General features: G+C 42.5%; 1 protein-coding gene across 2 annotated transcripts in view; it reads left to right on the forward strand.

Moving 5' to 3' along the window:
• Ptp99A (Protein tyrosine phosphatase 99A) overlaps positions 1-17,232 on the forward strand; it is a 294,456-nt gene that overhangs the window by 268,694 nt on the left and 8,530 nt on the right. Inside the window, exons 10-16 of one of the 2 annotated variants that reach the window (XM_037415618.2) lie at positions 330-471; positions 3,779-3,890; positions 7,085-7,164; positions 9,539-9,636; positions 11,046-11,139; positions 12,621-12,700; positions 13,355-13,489. In XM_037415618.2, the coding sequence (XP_037271515.2) occupies positions 330-471; positions 3,779-3,890; positions 7,085-7,164; positions 9,539-9,636; positions 11,046-11,139; positions 12,621-12,700; positions 13,355-13,489 (741 nt within the window). The remainder of the gene's footprint in view (positions 1-329; positions 472-3,778; positions 3,891-7,084; positions 7,165-9,538; positions 9,637-11,045; positions 11,140-12,620; positions 12,701-13,354; positions 13,490-17,232) is intronic. The other variant, XM_075873290.1, reaches the window with a different exon arrangement.

The raw sequence follows: 17,232 nt of genomic DNA on the forward strand, positions 1-17,232 counted from the left end.
TACTGTTAATAACATCCCCTATACTTTCCTTGGCATTGTCGGTTTGCTCTCATTATTATTTTGTCTAACAAATTAACAAAGTTTGATGACATTAAACAATGTGTATACTGGGCGGCACCAGAGAATGCGTCCGAATTATCCAATTTTCCGGTTAGTAAGTGTCCAACTAATGATTCTTTGCTGTATTTGACTACACAGTTTAGAACAGAAACATTTAGAGTTTCAAATGTATTTGAACAGGCTCACACTGTGATGTTTCTGGCTCTGCGCTCACCATCTCGCACACCTGTTTGCACCCCCCCTTTCCCCCGATGTCCTCTCTCCTGCAGATGTTCATTCCCAACCTGACGGCCAACACGCTATACGAGGTGAAGGTGCAGGGGGCGACGCGGAGTATCATTGACCAGACGACCGTGTTCAAAGGGCAGTTTTCTGATTCCCGGAAGGTGCTCCTCCAGAGTAAGTGTCAGAGTAAGTTGACGCCTCACGTCGGCCGGGCCCACGTCGTCTCTCACCACTTCTCTCTCTCTCTCAATGGTTGTCTTTTCTCTCTATCTCTCTCTCTTTCACATTATGCAACTTTTTTTTTTCTTCCGTAGTCGATGCTTGCCTGAAAATCTCTGCATGCCTTCTTTTTCTCTGCCTCTCTTCTACGCATTTGTCTTTCGCTTTAGCTCTTGGCTATGGCTCAAAGTTTAGCCTGTTGTCTGATGCATCTTGTTAAGCAAAACTACCCCTATGTCTCATTCACATGTTTTGCTTGCCCGATCGAAAGTCGATACCAAAATTCGTCGAAATCTGCATGCATGTTGAGAAGGGTTCAACTGAAATTGAGGATGACCCAACGAGCCATGAAAAGAAATATGACACGTGCAACCTTAATTAAGAGACAAGAAAAGAGCGGAGTGGGTCAGTAAACAAACACGCATAAGGACGTCTTTGTCAAAATCAAGAAGAAATGGGCATAAGCAGGGCATATAGGAAGAAGGCAACTTCTAGTCAAGAATTGTAACAGACTGAATTCCTAGAGATAGCAAATGCAGGAGGGAGAGACAGAAAGTTAGCTGGGCAGATGAGATGAAGACGAAGAAGCTTTCGCAAATAACTTGGTGCCAACAAGTACTGGACCGGGTTGATTGGCGAAACATGAGAAAAGCTTTTGTGGATAACTTGGCGCAAACAAGCACCGGACCGGGTTGATTGGGAAACATGGGAGAGGCCTTTGCCATGCCGTGCACATTGTCAGGCTGATGATGATCATTGGCTCTTTCTTGCCAGCTTGCGGGAAGGATAAAACTGGTTTTGGGGAATTCAGTCACTATTGAAAGTGTGTGTGCGACAGGTACATTTAGAAAGGCAGCTAAAGCGCCACTAAGCCTGTAGCAGTTGAGATCGTAGACAGCATCGCATTTTAACTATACCGATTGTTGGCTGCTAAGCAGCAGCTGACTTTAGTTAAGACTGGTGATACAGAGTGATCCGACAATTGTAATACAGAGTGATCCAACACTGTGCTTGCCGATACTAATAAAGAGATCCGAAACTGTTTTTTTTTTTTTTTTAAGTTTTGTCAGTGTTCAGGCTAGAGCGTCGTCAAACCATTCGCACCGCAAATTTAGCGACACGCCGCGTACCAAGGCCGCTAGGCACAATTGTATCATACCCTCCTTCACACCCCTGCCGTGCCTCTTCAAGTCGTGAGACACGCTGGCGATCGCAGAGCTCTCCCTAGCGCGCTCAACGATTTAAGCTTCGCCCAGTCTAGACGTGAGAGATTGCACGCCCATGGGTTGCGCGCAATCTCGTAGGCCATCACCCAGTGCGTCCAGCAACACGCATGCCGTCTGACAACAGAGACGAAGTATGTGGAGTGGTAGATACTATCTGCTCATACAGGTGCTGCCGCCCTACCAGCCGATCTCACTACTTCCGTGCATTCCAGAGCCAATCAGATCAGACGTTTGGGTGACGTTGCGTTACTAGAGCATGTCGCTCTGTGAATGGGCGACCGAAAATGTATTCGGCTGAGCTGCAGTGGTCTTCTGAGATTTGAAGCTTTGAAGCATTGTAAAAAATTTAACCTTGCCTGCTGAAGCAGTGGGAATGTTCACTTTTTTTTGTTTGTGTGCGTGCCTCGCGGTCTGTAAACTTTTGCGTCTACTGTGAGCTGTTGCGTCGACCCACACCCTCTTTTCTTTTCTCTCCACGATGCCGAAACAGGGGGCATGCACGCTCTGTGCGTCTCTTTGCTCTGCATCGGTGCACGCACATGCCTGCTGGTTGACATTCTCGCTCGCAACAGGCGGGCACGTCACACGTTTGCCTTTTCTGTGAGCTGTTTCAAATTGCACATCTACAACAATGGGCTGATCCCCGTCAAGTGCGTCTGTGTTTCTCCTGTGGCCGTGCATAGTGTATTAGAGTGTGTTTACACTGAACAGTGCATGCTTGCTTACTTGACCTTGCTGCTTCGTTTACAAACCTGTGAAGTAAGGGTTGGGCAATAAACTTAGGGTTACTCGGTCGAGCAAGAATCGCAGGTCGGGTATAACTCGAAGTGGCTGCTCTGACTTTAGCTTGTATCTTATTATGAAATACCATTTTCACAGGTGGGTTTACAGCAAAAAGCACTTCAGTGCCGAGCGCTCGGACAGTACATATAATTTAAAATCTGGCGCAGAGGTCAAGCTAAGTAGTCCACTTAGTCAAACTATGGGCGCCTAGCTTGTTTGTGAAACATTTGGAAAACAAATGCCCGTGCATCAGTCATGAAATGGCAGTAAATTGTCAAAAATTTTTCTTGCATACAGACATACAGACATTTCTCTACAATGGTCTGTGTACATGGGGAGTCTAATATAGCTGAATTAAATGCAGTGTGTTTAGTCACAAATATCGACATCTGGCAGGCTCGGGAAGTTTTTACCTCATGTGGTCTTGGAAGTCAGGTGTGTGACGCTTCAAAACTTTGCATGCCTTTGGCGACACTAGTGTCATAGAGGCCAATGTAATGAAGCAGGGTGAGCCCATTTGGACATAATTAATTAGTTCAAGTTATCATATTGTGCACAATGGAGTACTAAGGTGGTACAGAAGCGCATTGGAGATTGGGGGAAAAAAATTTTCATTTTCTTTGCTGTCTTTTTGCACCACTACAGCCCAACAAATTTTACACCTGCTAGCGTGTCCAGGTCAGATTACTATAGTTCAGTCACCCGTAAGTGTTGAACATGCGTAGTTCACATTTTGTACTTGTGTGGGGAGCTTAGTTTCGAAATTTAGTTGTGCCTCCTATTTGACTATGCCCCTATGCAATTTGCTTTCATTTTCTATTTAGAAAATGAAAGCAAATTGCATATGCTTAACCCCTATATCCACTAATTCCATACATACATAACAGGGGCCCTTATAATCGTAAATAAGTTCCCATATATTGTATAATATTGCTGGGCATTGGAGGTAAGGGCACGTAGTTTTTTTTTTCTTTTTTCTGTTGGGCTGTGCTGCTAGTCTTGCTTGGCTGCAAAAGGATCCTGCTTAAAAGAGTCCCCGAGCAAACCTCCCCAAAAACTGAGCATGTTGAGAATGACCTTGCGAACGTGCCGAGCATGCCGGAAAGCTGCCGAGCAAGCGAGCGAGTCACGTGACTTTATTTTTAGCCGCATCGCAGAATTGTCCAGCGATGCAACGCTTGGTTTTTCATTTTTTAACCCCTCCCATTTTGAACCTTCTTCGTCTCGGTGCCATTCCCGACGTTGACATAAAGGATTCGATGCAGCTTTCAACGATGGTGCCTATTCCGATCCCAGCCTGAGTGCTGCTGTGGTGGCCGGTGTGGTGTGCGTGTCATTTGCGCTGTTTCTGGCCATCATCTCCTTTGTTCTGTGGAAGTGAGTAGCACAACCTTTCTTATTTTTGTTCCTTCTTTCTCTGTACTTTAAGGAGACACTGAAGTAAACAATGACTTGTTTTGGATGAACACACTGCACTCTGAGAACTCTTAATGTCTTATGTTTTACTCTCTTAGGTGAAGTATTAGCAGAGAAAGTCGAGGGTGAAGTTTCATTTTTGAATTTATCGTTGAAATCCCAGTGTGTGGTGTCGAAAATTTCAAAGTGTACTTTTTAAGATTTTCATGGCATTGGCTCGATGAAATTTTCTGAAACTTCGTACGCTAGGTCTATGGCAACCAGAGATGACAACATACTTTATTTTTATAGATTAGAAGCTACATAGGACCGAATAGACGCTTTCGAAATCTATGACGTCACGGTGTTTGGTGCGGGAATTCCAACGTGGCATCTCCACCCGCACTTTCTTTTCACATGTTTTCTCGCTTACCAAGCGTCATGTCATGGTAACAGTGATGTTCTCAGCATTGTGAAATTGTGCTTTACTAATACCCAAAAAATCGTTTTGCTCTGTAGTGTCCCTTCGAAGGTGTACTGATAGCAATTTTTGAAGGCGAGCTTAGTCTATAATACAAGTCTTCTCTGTATACAGAGATGGCTCTACGTAAGTGTGGAGCTCTGTAAACGTTCGTAAGATATTTGATTTTCACATTAAAGTACATTTTCGCATAACACATGTACTTAAATCAGCATTAACGTGACGTCGAGCTACAGTGTCGATTCTGGTGACTTCACACACCAGTGTGGCTGGTTGTGGTGATGTCGGGCACCAAAATATCCAAAGTGGCTATTTGTGCGCCACCAAGATCATTCAGAATGGTGGCTTGTGTGTTGCCAATGGTGCCATGCCGAGAAAAAGCCATGGAAACATGACAACATCTTACGCAAGCACTTCACGCAAAGCTCATATCATGTTGTGACGGCAAGGTACAATAGGAACTGAAACTAGCAAAAAGCTGCAGTAATTACTGGACTCAACGCACTCAAACATCATTATGAAAAAAAATTGCATCTTACACAAATCTAAGTTCATTATATCTGAAAATTTGTGTAAAAGTGCATTCTTAACACTATATAAATTGCTAGACTATTTTTCATTTGCTTCATTATATCGGATATTTCGTTATATCTGGATTTATTATATCAAGGGTTGAGTGTGGTCAACTTTGCAGACGAGTACCAGTCCTGTTTATATGTTTCTTCATCGTTCAGTGTGGTTGTGATTTTGGCGCGAAGTTGAATATTGATTCCAAACATGCACCAACTAGCCCAACAGTGTGTATTCATGGTGCACTCCATTTACCAGTACATCTTGTGGACCCCTGAGGATTCGGTCCGTCATTTCACGGTAAAAAAAAAGAAAACAAATCTTAAAATTTGCTTGGCGGTACCCATTAACATGTTCCTCATCAGTGCTGAGATTGACACCTTTAACTGTGGAATGCGATTTGCACAATCTAACCCCACTATAGAGGTTCAGTGGAGTTGACCTTTCATCAATCAGTACTGGGTTGTGGGTGCGACTACTGGTTGCTATTTATCTATTTGGATGTATATACCTGCTTTGGTATATGTATGTGTGTGGGTCTACAGATTATTTATATCTCCCTTATCTATAAAATCAAGTTCAGTAGTATTCACACAGCTGATCATAAAGCTTTGCAACATAAAATTGCATTAGCCATTATCTGCACAGCTTTTGCCATAGCTTCTCCAAATGTCCTCTTCCAGTTCACAGTGCCGAATGTACGTGACTGAATAACACATCTCTCACATTTTTTTTCTTGACTCTTGTCGTATATTCTTACACCATCTCATGAGAGATCCCAGCAGCATTCCCGTTCACTCCGTGCTCACACGGTGCCTTGGCTTCTTATCACTCCCTTTATCTCGGCTTTTTACAGTTCAGCGGCTTATCTTTTTCACAGTCTCTTCTCTGGTACAGCGTCTTCCATTTCTGGGCTTGCAGTCCCGTTATCTCATTGCGAGCCATGTGCCACAATGCGGTGCTTTTGGTCAGAGACGACACATCGACATTTTCGTTATCGCGATAGCAGATAACGTCACCTGGAGTGGTTCCGAGATAACGACAGGGGAGCACCTTAGAGTGGTGATCGGAAGATGAAACGCGTTTGCGTTGGTGCACTCGCATCTCAGAAAGGGAGCGCTGGGTGCTGTATGGGTTGCACGTCCACATGGGATTGTCTTACAAGAATTGCATCGGCGACTTGCCTAGGCTGTTCAGGTTTCTGGTTTTGTTTTTTTCTTTTCTTGGTGGCTGTACCGCGGTAGTTATTTCAACGTACCTGCATGTTAATTGTTGAGGGCTAGCAATGTCAGACAGTGTTGTAGTAACGTGGGAACGTGCCAGGCATATCGTAACGCTTTTGTGTTGTAGCTTCCTTAACCTATAAGCTCATCTTGACAGCCGTTTGGAGTAGTAGCATTTCAAGTGAACTGAGGTATAGAATCCCAAGCAGAAACTTAGGATTGCATTCACCTCAAGATCAATTATCATTGTTCCACTATCATTTTTCATTGTTAAACTACCGTTCAATTAGTGTTTAGATTGAATATTATAGTTCATTCTATCATTGTGTATCTGTCATTTAATCACCATCTAGATCAACTACTAAGTGTTTAAATGTCTAGATGAACTGTCTTGGTGCCTGCATCTCAGTCCAAGATTTGAGGAATTTCACGGTGTTAGAAAGTGCGTGAAAGGAAAGTCTTTTTGTCAGAACTCTGGTTCCAAGCTAGAACCTTCCACCTTTGTCCACTGTCCGCTATTAATCGGTTCAAACCAACAAGTCGCTTGGCACATATTGTTTGAATGCAGAAATGAATAGCATGTACAATATGTTCCAGAATACGTTCAGAGCTTAATGGCATTAGAGTTGGAGCTACTGCCTCAAACTGTGAAGCGTTAACCCTTGGTAGCGTGTTTCTAATCGTAAGTTCGAGCGTATGTTTCGGACCGTGATCTAATTCACTGTCACATGAGCTGGTGAAACCGAAAATGAAATGACACAGGGGAGTTGTTTCAGCATTTTACTCGTCTTAATTGGCCTGTGCTGTACTTGCACATTAATTGAGACTAATTTTGATGGTACTGATTCAGAAAATGCAAACCTTGTCAGCATAAAAACTTTTACCATTGTTTTTGTTTGCAGAAAATATTTTCAGGCCGCTTACTATTACTTGGACGACCCTCCAGGAAACAGAGCTTCGCCGCAACTTTCTGAAACCTTCGGTGAGTGGCACGCCTTTGTTGTCGTGACGCGCGCTTTTCTTTGGTGTAGTATTCACAGCTCAATAAACGTGAAAAATTGTGCGCTTGGATGACTAAAAATTTATATGTTGCTATGCAAATGTACTTTTATAGATTACGGGACCAGCAAAGTTGCTTATAACAGTCAATCAAGATCAGAACACATTTTGTCACATGTGCATAGCATCGTTCGCTCAGTGTCATCTATTATAGGTGCTGATAACTCTTAAACTCTTGAGTTTTAGAGCCGTGTATGTGCTGCGTAACTTTTCACACTGACTTCAAGTTGCATCAACGTTCTTGTTTCTGTGCAGCTCCTATTTTGAACCTCTTACGAGCCTCTTAGTATGAGCAACAGATGTATACATGTATGTGTTTGTTGTTATGGGTACGTGTTTACTGTTTATACTCACATAATGATCGCACTTTTGTTTTTAAAAAAAAATGACTCCTACTTCGGGATGCGATTATTACACGGGGTAAATTTCCCATGAAAAAATATTCTGAGCACCGGAAACACAATAAAGTCGCTAACCAGAATTCTTACGGTAGCTATCATGAACATAACCAAAAATAAAAGTAAATTAAGGCTTACCTTTGTAATAAAATGGATGCATTACGTAGGAGCTACATGCATGGCACACTGCCCCCTTTTTTTTTTACCTCTCTGACCCCCTAACGTTCATTCAGACTCCGAAGCATCACTGGCGTCAGTGTAGTCGCCGCACGATTCCCTGTCGGAACCGGCAGTGTCTTCACTGTCCCACAGAGGGTCATCTTCCGTTCCGTCGAGCGCGTTGGAAATGCCAGCGACAGTCCATTCCGCCGCATGAAGCGTGTCGTCCAGCCGGAACTGGCGCGGAAGTTCTTTGTGGCTATTCCCAGCCTCCGGGAAACTGTGCACACCTGTGTCCGTATCATGTCTAATGACACTGCACAATCGTCCTTGTGCATGTCGTACACGTATACGAGGACTGCCTTTTCAATGTTAGGGAACTTGCCAGATTTGGGTCCGCGGAAAGCCCATCGCACTGTTTTTTCCAGCATGTCGCGCTGTTTATTCCAATATCCGATCCGGATTTCGTTGACGGCGAAATGTCTTCCGGCAGTGCGGTTGCCGGGCTCTAGTGCGTAGTCGAGCGCCTTTAGCTTGAACGCGGCAGTAAAGCTTGCATACCGCCCCATGGTGAAATGGCGCTTCAACAGACGATCACAAAGCACACCAAAAAAAAAAAAAGCGTGGTCTCAGTGGAAAAAAACAACATTGCTGCGGGATGAACACAGGTCGACCAACAGGCAGCCGCCACTGTAACAGTGCGGGATGTCAAAACAAACATGGCGGCTGACGGAGCGAAGCACTCCGTGGAGCGAAGCCACCACATTTTTTTTCATCTTTGCGTCAGTTATGGAGCTTGCGAGTACGCCACGCGCGTCAAAACAGTTTCTTCCATCTAAATATGGAATGCTTTCATTTAAATCGGTAAATTTACGGCATTAGCATAGTGATGCCCGCTTTCAGTTCACAGAAACAATGATAGGCGTTCAGCTAGACTTCGCACATGACATGTCGATGCGGCAAGTTCAGGGTGCGATCATTACGCGGGGGGGGGGGGGGGGGGGGGGGGGGGAGTCTAATTTAGACGACAAAATTTAGGGGTGCAATCATTATGCAAGTGCCATCATTACGTGAGTAAATACGGTACGTGTGTAGGTATGGGTGTGTGTGTATTAGCACGGCTAATATGTGTATTCCAAACTCGCTATCACTCTGTCGGTTCTTTGCCACTGCTAGGTATATTCCCCCATCAGGCGGCGGGCTGATGGCTCTTTTATCAAGGAGGCCTTCAAGAAGACTTTTGTGGGCTAATATTTAAGCCTGACTTAGTATGCAGTGCTGAATGTGTAAAGTATCTCGATGCCGAAGCAGTACAGTAAACACTGCACATGTCACAAGCTTTTTCAAAACACTGTCATGCAAACACGTGCTGTCATGCGATCAAAAAACTCTCCATTCTTGTTTGCGGTTGAACCTACCGAAAAATGGGGCGAAATGCGGGACGTGATTTGGTGGGGTCATTTGCGGGCCGTGGCTACTTTGCAGAAAATGAGTGCTAGCTCAGTTTTATGGCTTGACATGTTGAAAAAAATGTCAATGAGTCCACCAAATGCGTTTTGGTATCATGTTTATCAACATTGAGGTGTCTTGCGACTTCCCATTGCGTTTTCTCATACTTTTGCTATAAATTCAGGGGAGTCAAAAGAGACTGAGGTTTGAGGAACACTTGCATTTTTAAAAGCTGCGGAGACAACTCTTTACGCTACACATCCTAACGTGTTCCGGCACCTATCATTCCAGACGACTCGGAGTATGCTTCTGTGCACGTGAACCAATGGGCAAAACACGTGGCCGACCTACATGCCGATGGAGATATTGGGTTCTCGAGGGAGTACGAGGTGTGTTCCTTGCTTGGTGCCTCGCTTGTCTTGTGTTGTGCTTATTTATTGGGAGTGGAGCACCCTAGGGGTCTCGACTTGTCGCCGTGTCGTGTCGTCACAGTGCATCATAAACGGGCTTCGATAAAAGTGGGGAAGGGGCGAAGGGTGCAGTTTCGTACATGTGGGTAAATCCCCTCAATCGAGATCTCTGCAACAGTATCTCAGGTGCGAAGCACTTTAGGCTCAGGGCTTGTTAACAAGGAGTGTAATATCACGGCATGTCTTGTAGTCATGATCTATCATTAAAACGGGTACTACCACAATGGGTAAGTCCCGCTACTCACTGCCTGTCCCTTAAATATGAAGCAAGCAACAGTTGGCCCAACAAATAGCTAACAAAGTTAGTTGAGCCAAAACACGCCGTGGTTACATGCCGTAGGGAACTGAAACAGGGCGTGTAAGAAAGAAGAACAAGAAGCACCTCAGGGTAAATTTTGACGCAGCTGTGATCTTAGTGGAGTGGAAACACCCTTCCCTACATGTTTAGCTCTTCCTCAGTCTTTTACCGCTTATTGAGTCCGGGGTTGCGATTTCAATACCTGAACAGACATTGAATGGCCTCAAACTCTGAAATTTTAAATCCGGAGCACTTTATTCACTGCATGTCAAATCTTGCACCACACATGCTGGTTTAGCGGGATCGTCTAGTCCTTTAACTGGGTAAAACACCAGTTCACAGAAGCAACCATATAAGCGATTCGCAGCTGTTGCAAATAGACAGCTAGTACTAACAGTCATCTAATTGATGATGCACAGGATTTAGGCAATGAGAAACGCTGAGAAAATTTTGCTACCTGGCACCAAGCAGACAGCTTCTATAGCCACATGCATAGTCGCATGTGACGATCTTACTACAACAGCTACTGTTTACCATAAGTTGTATGGCGAGTTTGCTACATCCTGAAAAGAAAGCTGAATAAAACACTAAGGCCCCAAGTGCCTTAGAATAGTTACCGTTGTGTTTTCACCTTGCGCAGAGTCCACTCACCCTACAGCTCATAACTTCTGTAATACTATTACCGGGTAGTTCTTTCGAACTTTTAAACCTCACAATCTGATTTTTTTTAAACTCGTTTGGGATGCTGATTGCTGCCACGCCATTGCAGGGTGGCTTACTAGCACAAGCTTATGATAGGACCAACTTAAGTAGTGCTATAACCTTGGGTAATTAGAGCTCGTTGAAGTTTGCAAGCATTGAAAGTGTACCAGATTTGTAGGAGAGATGTGCCAATGTTCAGAAAGACGCGTCCATTCAAGAGTTGAGGTGGCGGCCTATTGTCTAGCCACTGCAAGAGGATGTTGCTTATCACGTGAGATTGTCACGTTCAGCCTAAATTTTTTTTTCTTTTCCTTCCGTCCAATTTCAGTCTCTCCAGCAGGCTACGGATTTGGATCTGTCATCGGACTATTCTCAGATGGCAGAGAACAAGGCGAAGAACCGATATGTCAACATCGTGGCCTGTAAGTCCGTGGGTTATCCACGCTTCGCGTCTTCTACGTTTGCTTCGGCATCTTGTGTTAGTTTGCTTGCAGGCCCTTTACAGCTGAGCAGTGGCTTCTTTGTCGCTATCTGACAACCTGGCCTGCAAAATAAGAATGCGTTTAAACAAAGTTGCTTGTTGACAGCGGGCCAGCGAAAAGGATTCCGCGGACGGCATTATTGATTGTGACGTTGCATTGGAGTGCAACAGTTACAGTCGACTTGTAGTGATAATCATGGAAAATGCAAAACCATATAAATGGAACTGTAAAAGCTTAACAACCGCCCTTCATTCTACGACATCAAAGCTTGATATAGATACCTGTATTGTTAACCAGTTACTTATTTATTGATAGAGCTGCATTGTTAAAAATAGAACAGTTGTCATTCTATTTGAAGAGGGTTTAGAAATGCCTTACCAAACACCTTTGTGCTCCTGTTTGCTCATGTCAGGGTGACGCTCTTTCTCTTTGTCGTATGTACCTTGACAACACACTGCATCAAATATGCATGTACTTTTAAGCTATAGCTTCATTGCAAGCCTGTTTGCACAATCCTCGGAAATCACTTGAAAAAGCCACTTAGTGGAGAGACGTTGAAATGTTAATTGAAATTTCAATTATAATGTTGAAGAAAGCTGGAATGTTTTTATTTGCTCAGAATTATGCGAGGTGAACATACATCAGTATCATTCGATCTACATTAGCTGGCATGCTGTGCAGCCTTGTTGTACATGGTGTTGTAGCATCTGGGCTCTTCTGTAATGTCACGTAGTCGTGACATTGACAAAGATAGTGGTCGGTATGTCGAAGATGAAACTTTATTTGGCCGAATCGTGGCCGGTAAATAGAAAATCGGATTTTATCAACGCACTGATAGCGGCGAACAGAGCATCCGCCGTTGATCAACTGACTTGCGGTGATGCACGTTGGCATTTATACATACATGTGCCATCAAATATTCCAGTGTTATCGCTAGCGGCCTCGTAACGTCCAGAAGAGGCTGTAATGTTCGCGTTGGGCGCGTAATATTGACAATATTATCTACTAAAATAGTGAAGCTTCTATAACACTGAGTCGTGGTTTGTGCTGACAATTGCTGTGGGCGTAAACCAAGTACAGCAAGAGCAAAGATAGGAAACGCACATGACAATGTAGTAAGTTTTGTTGTGACTGCAAAGGAGTGAAGGCTAGCTCTCCAAACATCTCGCCATCAAGTTGAGTAGTGTTTTTTTCTCACTCCTATCGTGATGTGTTTTTGTTATATTGGTTTTTTAATTTTGTTCTGTGTGTGGTCGTTGTTGACGTTCAACTTGAAACGATGCAAAGCGTAAGTTTCAAACGGCAAGTTATCATGAGGCCTGAAGGCCATGCTGTTGTTCACGAGTTTTTGCAACTAGAAATGTACGTAACAATCGTCATTCTGGGTTCACGTGCTCATTTTCGTTGTTCGATACTTGCAGATGACCACACACGTGTTATTTTGAAGCCTACCCCTGGCCAGAAGAAATCAGCTGACTATATCAACGCTAACTACATTGATGTGAGTACTGTTTGGGAAGTAACGACGTTTTAAATGTCAGCTGCTATGGTATTTTTTTATCGACTGCTTTTGTTAGTCATTAGCGTATTTGTCCTTATACACATTATGAGAGTATTGTGATTTCAGTTTTACCAGCCAAGTTGTTATTGGTGAAATTCACATAATTGCTACCAAGGAGCACTTCCAAGCAATAAGTATAATATCAATTTATAGGAATTGGGGTATAAAACAGTGCACTCACAGGGGCACACTTGTGTTCTTGGGACCATATCTGACAAACCTAACTGGCCATTCTAATTCTGGTACCAGCTTAAATAGAGTGTAAATTTTGTACATTTTTTTTTTCAAATAAAAAAATAATAAAAAAATAAAACAGTGCACTCACAGGGGCACACTTGTGTTCTTGGGACCATATCTGACAAACCTAACTGGCCATTCTAATTCTGGTACCAGCTTAAATAGAGTGTAAATTTTGTACATTATCACTTATGTTGCGATTATCATAGCGCACTTTGTGAACAGATAAACTGATGTGATTGTTATGCCAGGGTACATTCGCACGGTAAGTTTGACATTGGTGTTACTGGAAAGTAATTGACGCGTGGTACAACTGACACCGATTTGTTGACTTTTTGTATCTTTTGTGTGACGCAGGGTTACAACAAACCTAGGGCCTACATAGGCACCCAGGGCCCCCTGCCCTCGACTTTTGACGACTATTGGCGCATGATCTGGGAGCAGAGGGTGTGCATTATCATCATGATCACCAACCTAGTGGAAAGAGGACGGGTGAGCTACATTATTTTTAAAATAATGTTTTTTGATGACGATGATGTTGACAATAATTTATGACCAAAGTCGACTTGCGTAGAGTAGAAGCCTACCTTGGCTAGCTGCCACACTTGACTCGCATAGCAGTATTAGCTTTGACTGGTGTTGGCTAACCAGTGGCTAACATCGGCTGCTATCAACCATTGTAACAGCAACACTCTCCTAAGTATGCTCAGTCTAATGGTTAAGTTGTCTACGAATTTACTAGGCTATTCATAGACAGTAATAGGTGCACAATTTGTCACCCGCCAGTTGCATTTTATTGAATGTGCCGCAACATTGAAATTATGAGCTGTGTTTCAAGGTGGAAACTGAAAACTCTTAAAGAAAGCTTTCAGCTGGGCTAGTTTGTTTGTTATTTTGCAGGCTGCAAGCAGACGAAAAGAGTGTAAGGCTGGCAGCCACAATGCTGGAGAAACAACTGATGCTTGTTAGGAAAAAAAAAAAAAAAAAACATTGCCTTTATGAAGGATGGGATTCGAGGAGATATGGGACTGAAAGCACTACGGACTGTGTCATAAATTGTGGCAGCAAGGTTTAGATGATAGTACAGTAGAATCTAGATGATACGAGTTCGAAGGGAACACGCAAAATATTCGTACCATCCCGAATTTGTATGAACCAAAAACAAGTTGAAGCTGGTAATAAAGATGAACAGGAACTTTATTGGCATCTACTTCTTGCTGCAAAAAAAAAGTCTATGATGTTCTTTTGAACTTTCGTCTGGGCAAATGTTAAGCACGCCATATGTTATGTAATGTAGTCTATCCAAAACAATCTTAAAACTTTAACCATAATCATGTAATCAGGATTCTACTGCACTACACTTAAATTGCACTGTTTTCGAGTCATCCTAAAAATAACTCGGAACAATCTATATTTCGGGGTTGAGTACTGAGCTGTATAGCTTGATTATCATCAACTCATCATGAACTATTCGTTTGCAGTAAAGAAGGAACACAGTTCATTTGATGGCTTCCGTGTTCATAGTCTGATCAGTGGGATATTCGAATCGCAGAAGGTGATAAGGATTCATCTTAAAATAAGGTTCCCATGCAAATACACACACACACACCAGAGAAGAGAACAGACAACACAAACACTGGCATTTGTGTTAAGCCTGCCTTCTTGCAAGATCAATCTGATACGTTCGATTGAGCCGCGTTGCATTCATGTGTAGGAGCGGAGCAGGCAAGTCCTCTGTTGTTTGGATTTACGCTAACATTATTGTTTTCTGTTGATTCAGTGCTTTTTAAGAACATTGTAGTTACTATATTTCTTTTTGTTTAGAAATGAGCTGCAGGTAGCTAAGCTTTAGTGTTCTACATTTTCTGGTTTTGGTGAAGTGCAGGTAGGGAAGAGTGTCATATACATTGCATACTAATATCATAATTGTGCTGAACTTATATAAGGGCATCAAACTAAGGCTAAGCCATACCTAAACTCGGGCAGTTCGTGTTCTGACTGACATCACTTTTGTTTTAGTTCTGTGCACTTTAGGTATATAATTGATTATTCCAACGCATATGAATGATGCAACTTCGTACTCATTTTTGTGGCATTTGTGAGATGATAATCTTTATGTTAACAGAGCATAGTTCACGGTGCAAATAGTATTGCAATGTAGTTGTCTAAATTTTATTGGCAGTGACAAACAGTGTTTTGTCAAATAATGCATTTTGCTTGGTGATTATTTATGCTGATTATTTATTAGTTGGTGGTGGCACTGATACTTATGTTTAGATTTGAGCGTTGTGTTCATGTCAAGCACACACTCACATGCAAAAAATGGGGCACCTGGATAAGTTATATTTTTTTGCTTACAAAACTATAAAAAACATGACATCACAAATGAGAATAACTGAGGGCTGTTCCTTTGCTCATTGCATTTCTTACATTCAATTCATATAATGTTTTTCTGGTCTTTCCTTCCTTCCTTCCTTCCATTTTTTTCTCATCTTTTCTTGTTTGCTCGGTCTTGTGCCCTTTCTTTCCTCTTTTTCCTCTTTTTTCTCTTTTACCTTTATTTTTCTATCTCTTTTTCCGTTTTCGGTCGGCGACACTCAAAACAGCGCGCTCGTAGCGTTTCGGCAGAGTTGGATGATCTTGTGAGTATAGCATGTGAAGGAGTATGCGTGGGGCTTTCTGTATGGCTGACTTCCTAAAGACTCTTTGTGTTATAACTCCTTAAAAACTCCGCTTTATAACTCCTAAACATTGTCTTCCTCGTTTTGACGTCTTCTTCCTGTTCTGTGTGTGCAGCAGCTGCTAGTTAACACCTCTGCCTGGCTAATTCGCATGTTTCACTCCAGTTTAACGTTCATTGTGTCAGTAACTGAGAAGAAAACGTAGAATGCAATCGCCTGTTGTATTCTGTAGGGTGTCCACTAAATGGACACCTTTGAATGTGCTCTGATTGGATAGAGATAGAAGCCATGGTTCACTATAGGAGCTGACCGAGTCACCCTCAAGACTTAGCCAATTCATTTTGTGGACACTTGCGGAATACCACGCGTACTGTTTGCGGGCCTCAGGTGATCGTCCTTATGTCTCTTATGTCCTCCGTACTTCCAGTTCCGAACTGCAAGCTAACGAGTACCATGATATTAGCTTCACCTGTTATGATTGTAAATTGGATTCCTTTTTCCTCTCTTTTTTCCTTTTCTAGGTGAAGACACTAAAACTTAACATTCAGTGCAGTATGTATTCACTTTCTATCTGAATAAAACGATAGCGATAAAGTAAAGATTCAATATTCCTACATTTCGTTTGATTTCCTTTAGTTGTCTTAGTGCCTCCTGACAAACCAAAATCTTTAGCAGGATATTCTGCTGTGTAGGTAAATGAAGTCTAGTCAAAATAGCTTTGAATGTGTGGCTCAGGAGAGCTTAAACACATGAGCAGCCCCACTAATGCATGTTTAAACAGATCAGTATTGCCTCGGAGTAAATGTAATGCCAAATAAAAAGAACACTGATAGAAAAAGAAGGCATTCCCAGGGTTTAAGAGCATTGATTATTGTCAGAATGAGGAGTGCATTGAGCAATGGGAAGTAATTGCTTGATCAATTTCAAAAGAATCTTAGGCTTCATTTGGAGATGATGTTGAAATCTAGAATCTAGTCATATGCATGTGACCTTTTACGCTGAAAAAAGTGGACGTCACTGTTAATTGTCGATTCTATTGCATTGCCTTTTGCTGCAAGCACATCAAAGTTTGCAGTATTGTCTACAGCATAGATTAAGTCACATTATGGCTACAGTGCAAGAGAGCATTGTGAAGCAGTTGTAATTAATAACCTTATAAGCAATGGCAGCCTGAAATTTCAATTCAGTTTTATTAAGTCTTAAAATTTACGTTGGTTTGCAGTGTTTTGAGCGTAGGTTGCAGCTGCTTTATTCAAATAATGCCTCTGGGCCTGTTGAGCTTTTGTGGCATTTGTTAGTGCATTCGCACTACTAAAAATGATTGTTGAGGTAAAATCAAATTTCATTTCAGGTCATATTCATTGGGCATGAGTTCTCAAAGCCTTTTTTTTTTTTTTCCACACTTGACAGTTAAGGCTTATTCACATTGACAGCTCTCAATCATGTGGCCAAGGTTGTTGCATTCATTTTGTTCATGGAAGTCGCAAAGTGACTAGTTGCAAGTAATCGCTATCAGTTCAGAAACTAGCTTTTCAGCTCAGTGTTCAAATTCCC

This window comes from Rhipicephalus microplus, chromosome 9 (genome assembly GCF_043290135.1).
Source record: "Rhipicephalus microplus isolate Deutch F79 chromosome 9, USDA_Rmic, whole genome shotgun sequence".
NCBI classification, from domain to species: domain Eukaryota; kingdom Metazoa; phylum Arthropoda; class Arachnida; order Ixodida; family Ixodidae; genus Rhipicephalus; species Rhipicephalus microplus.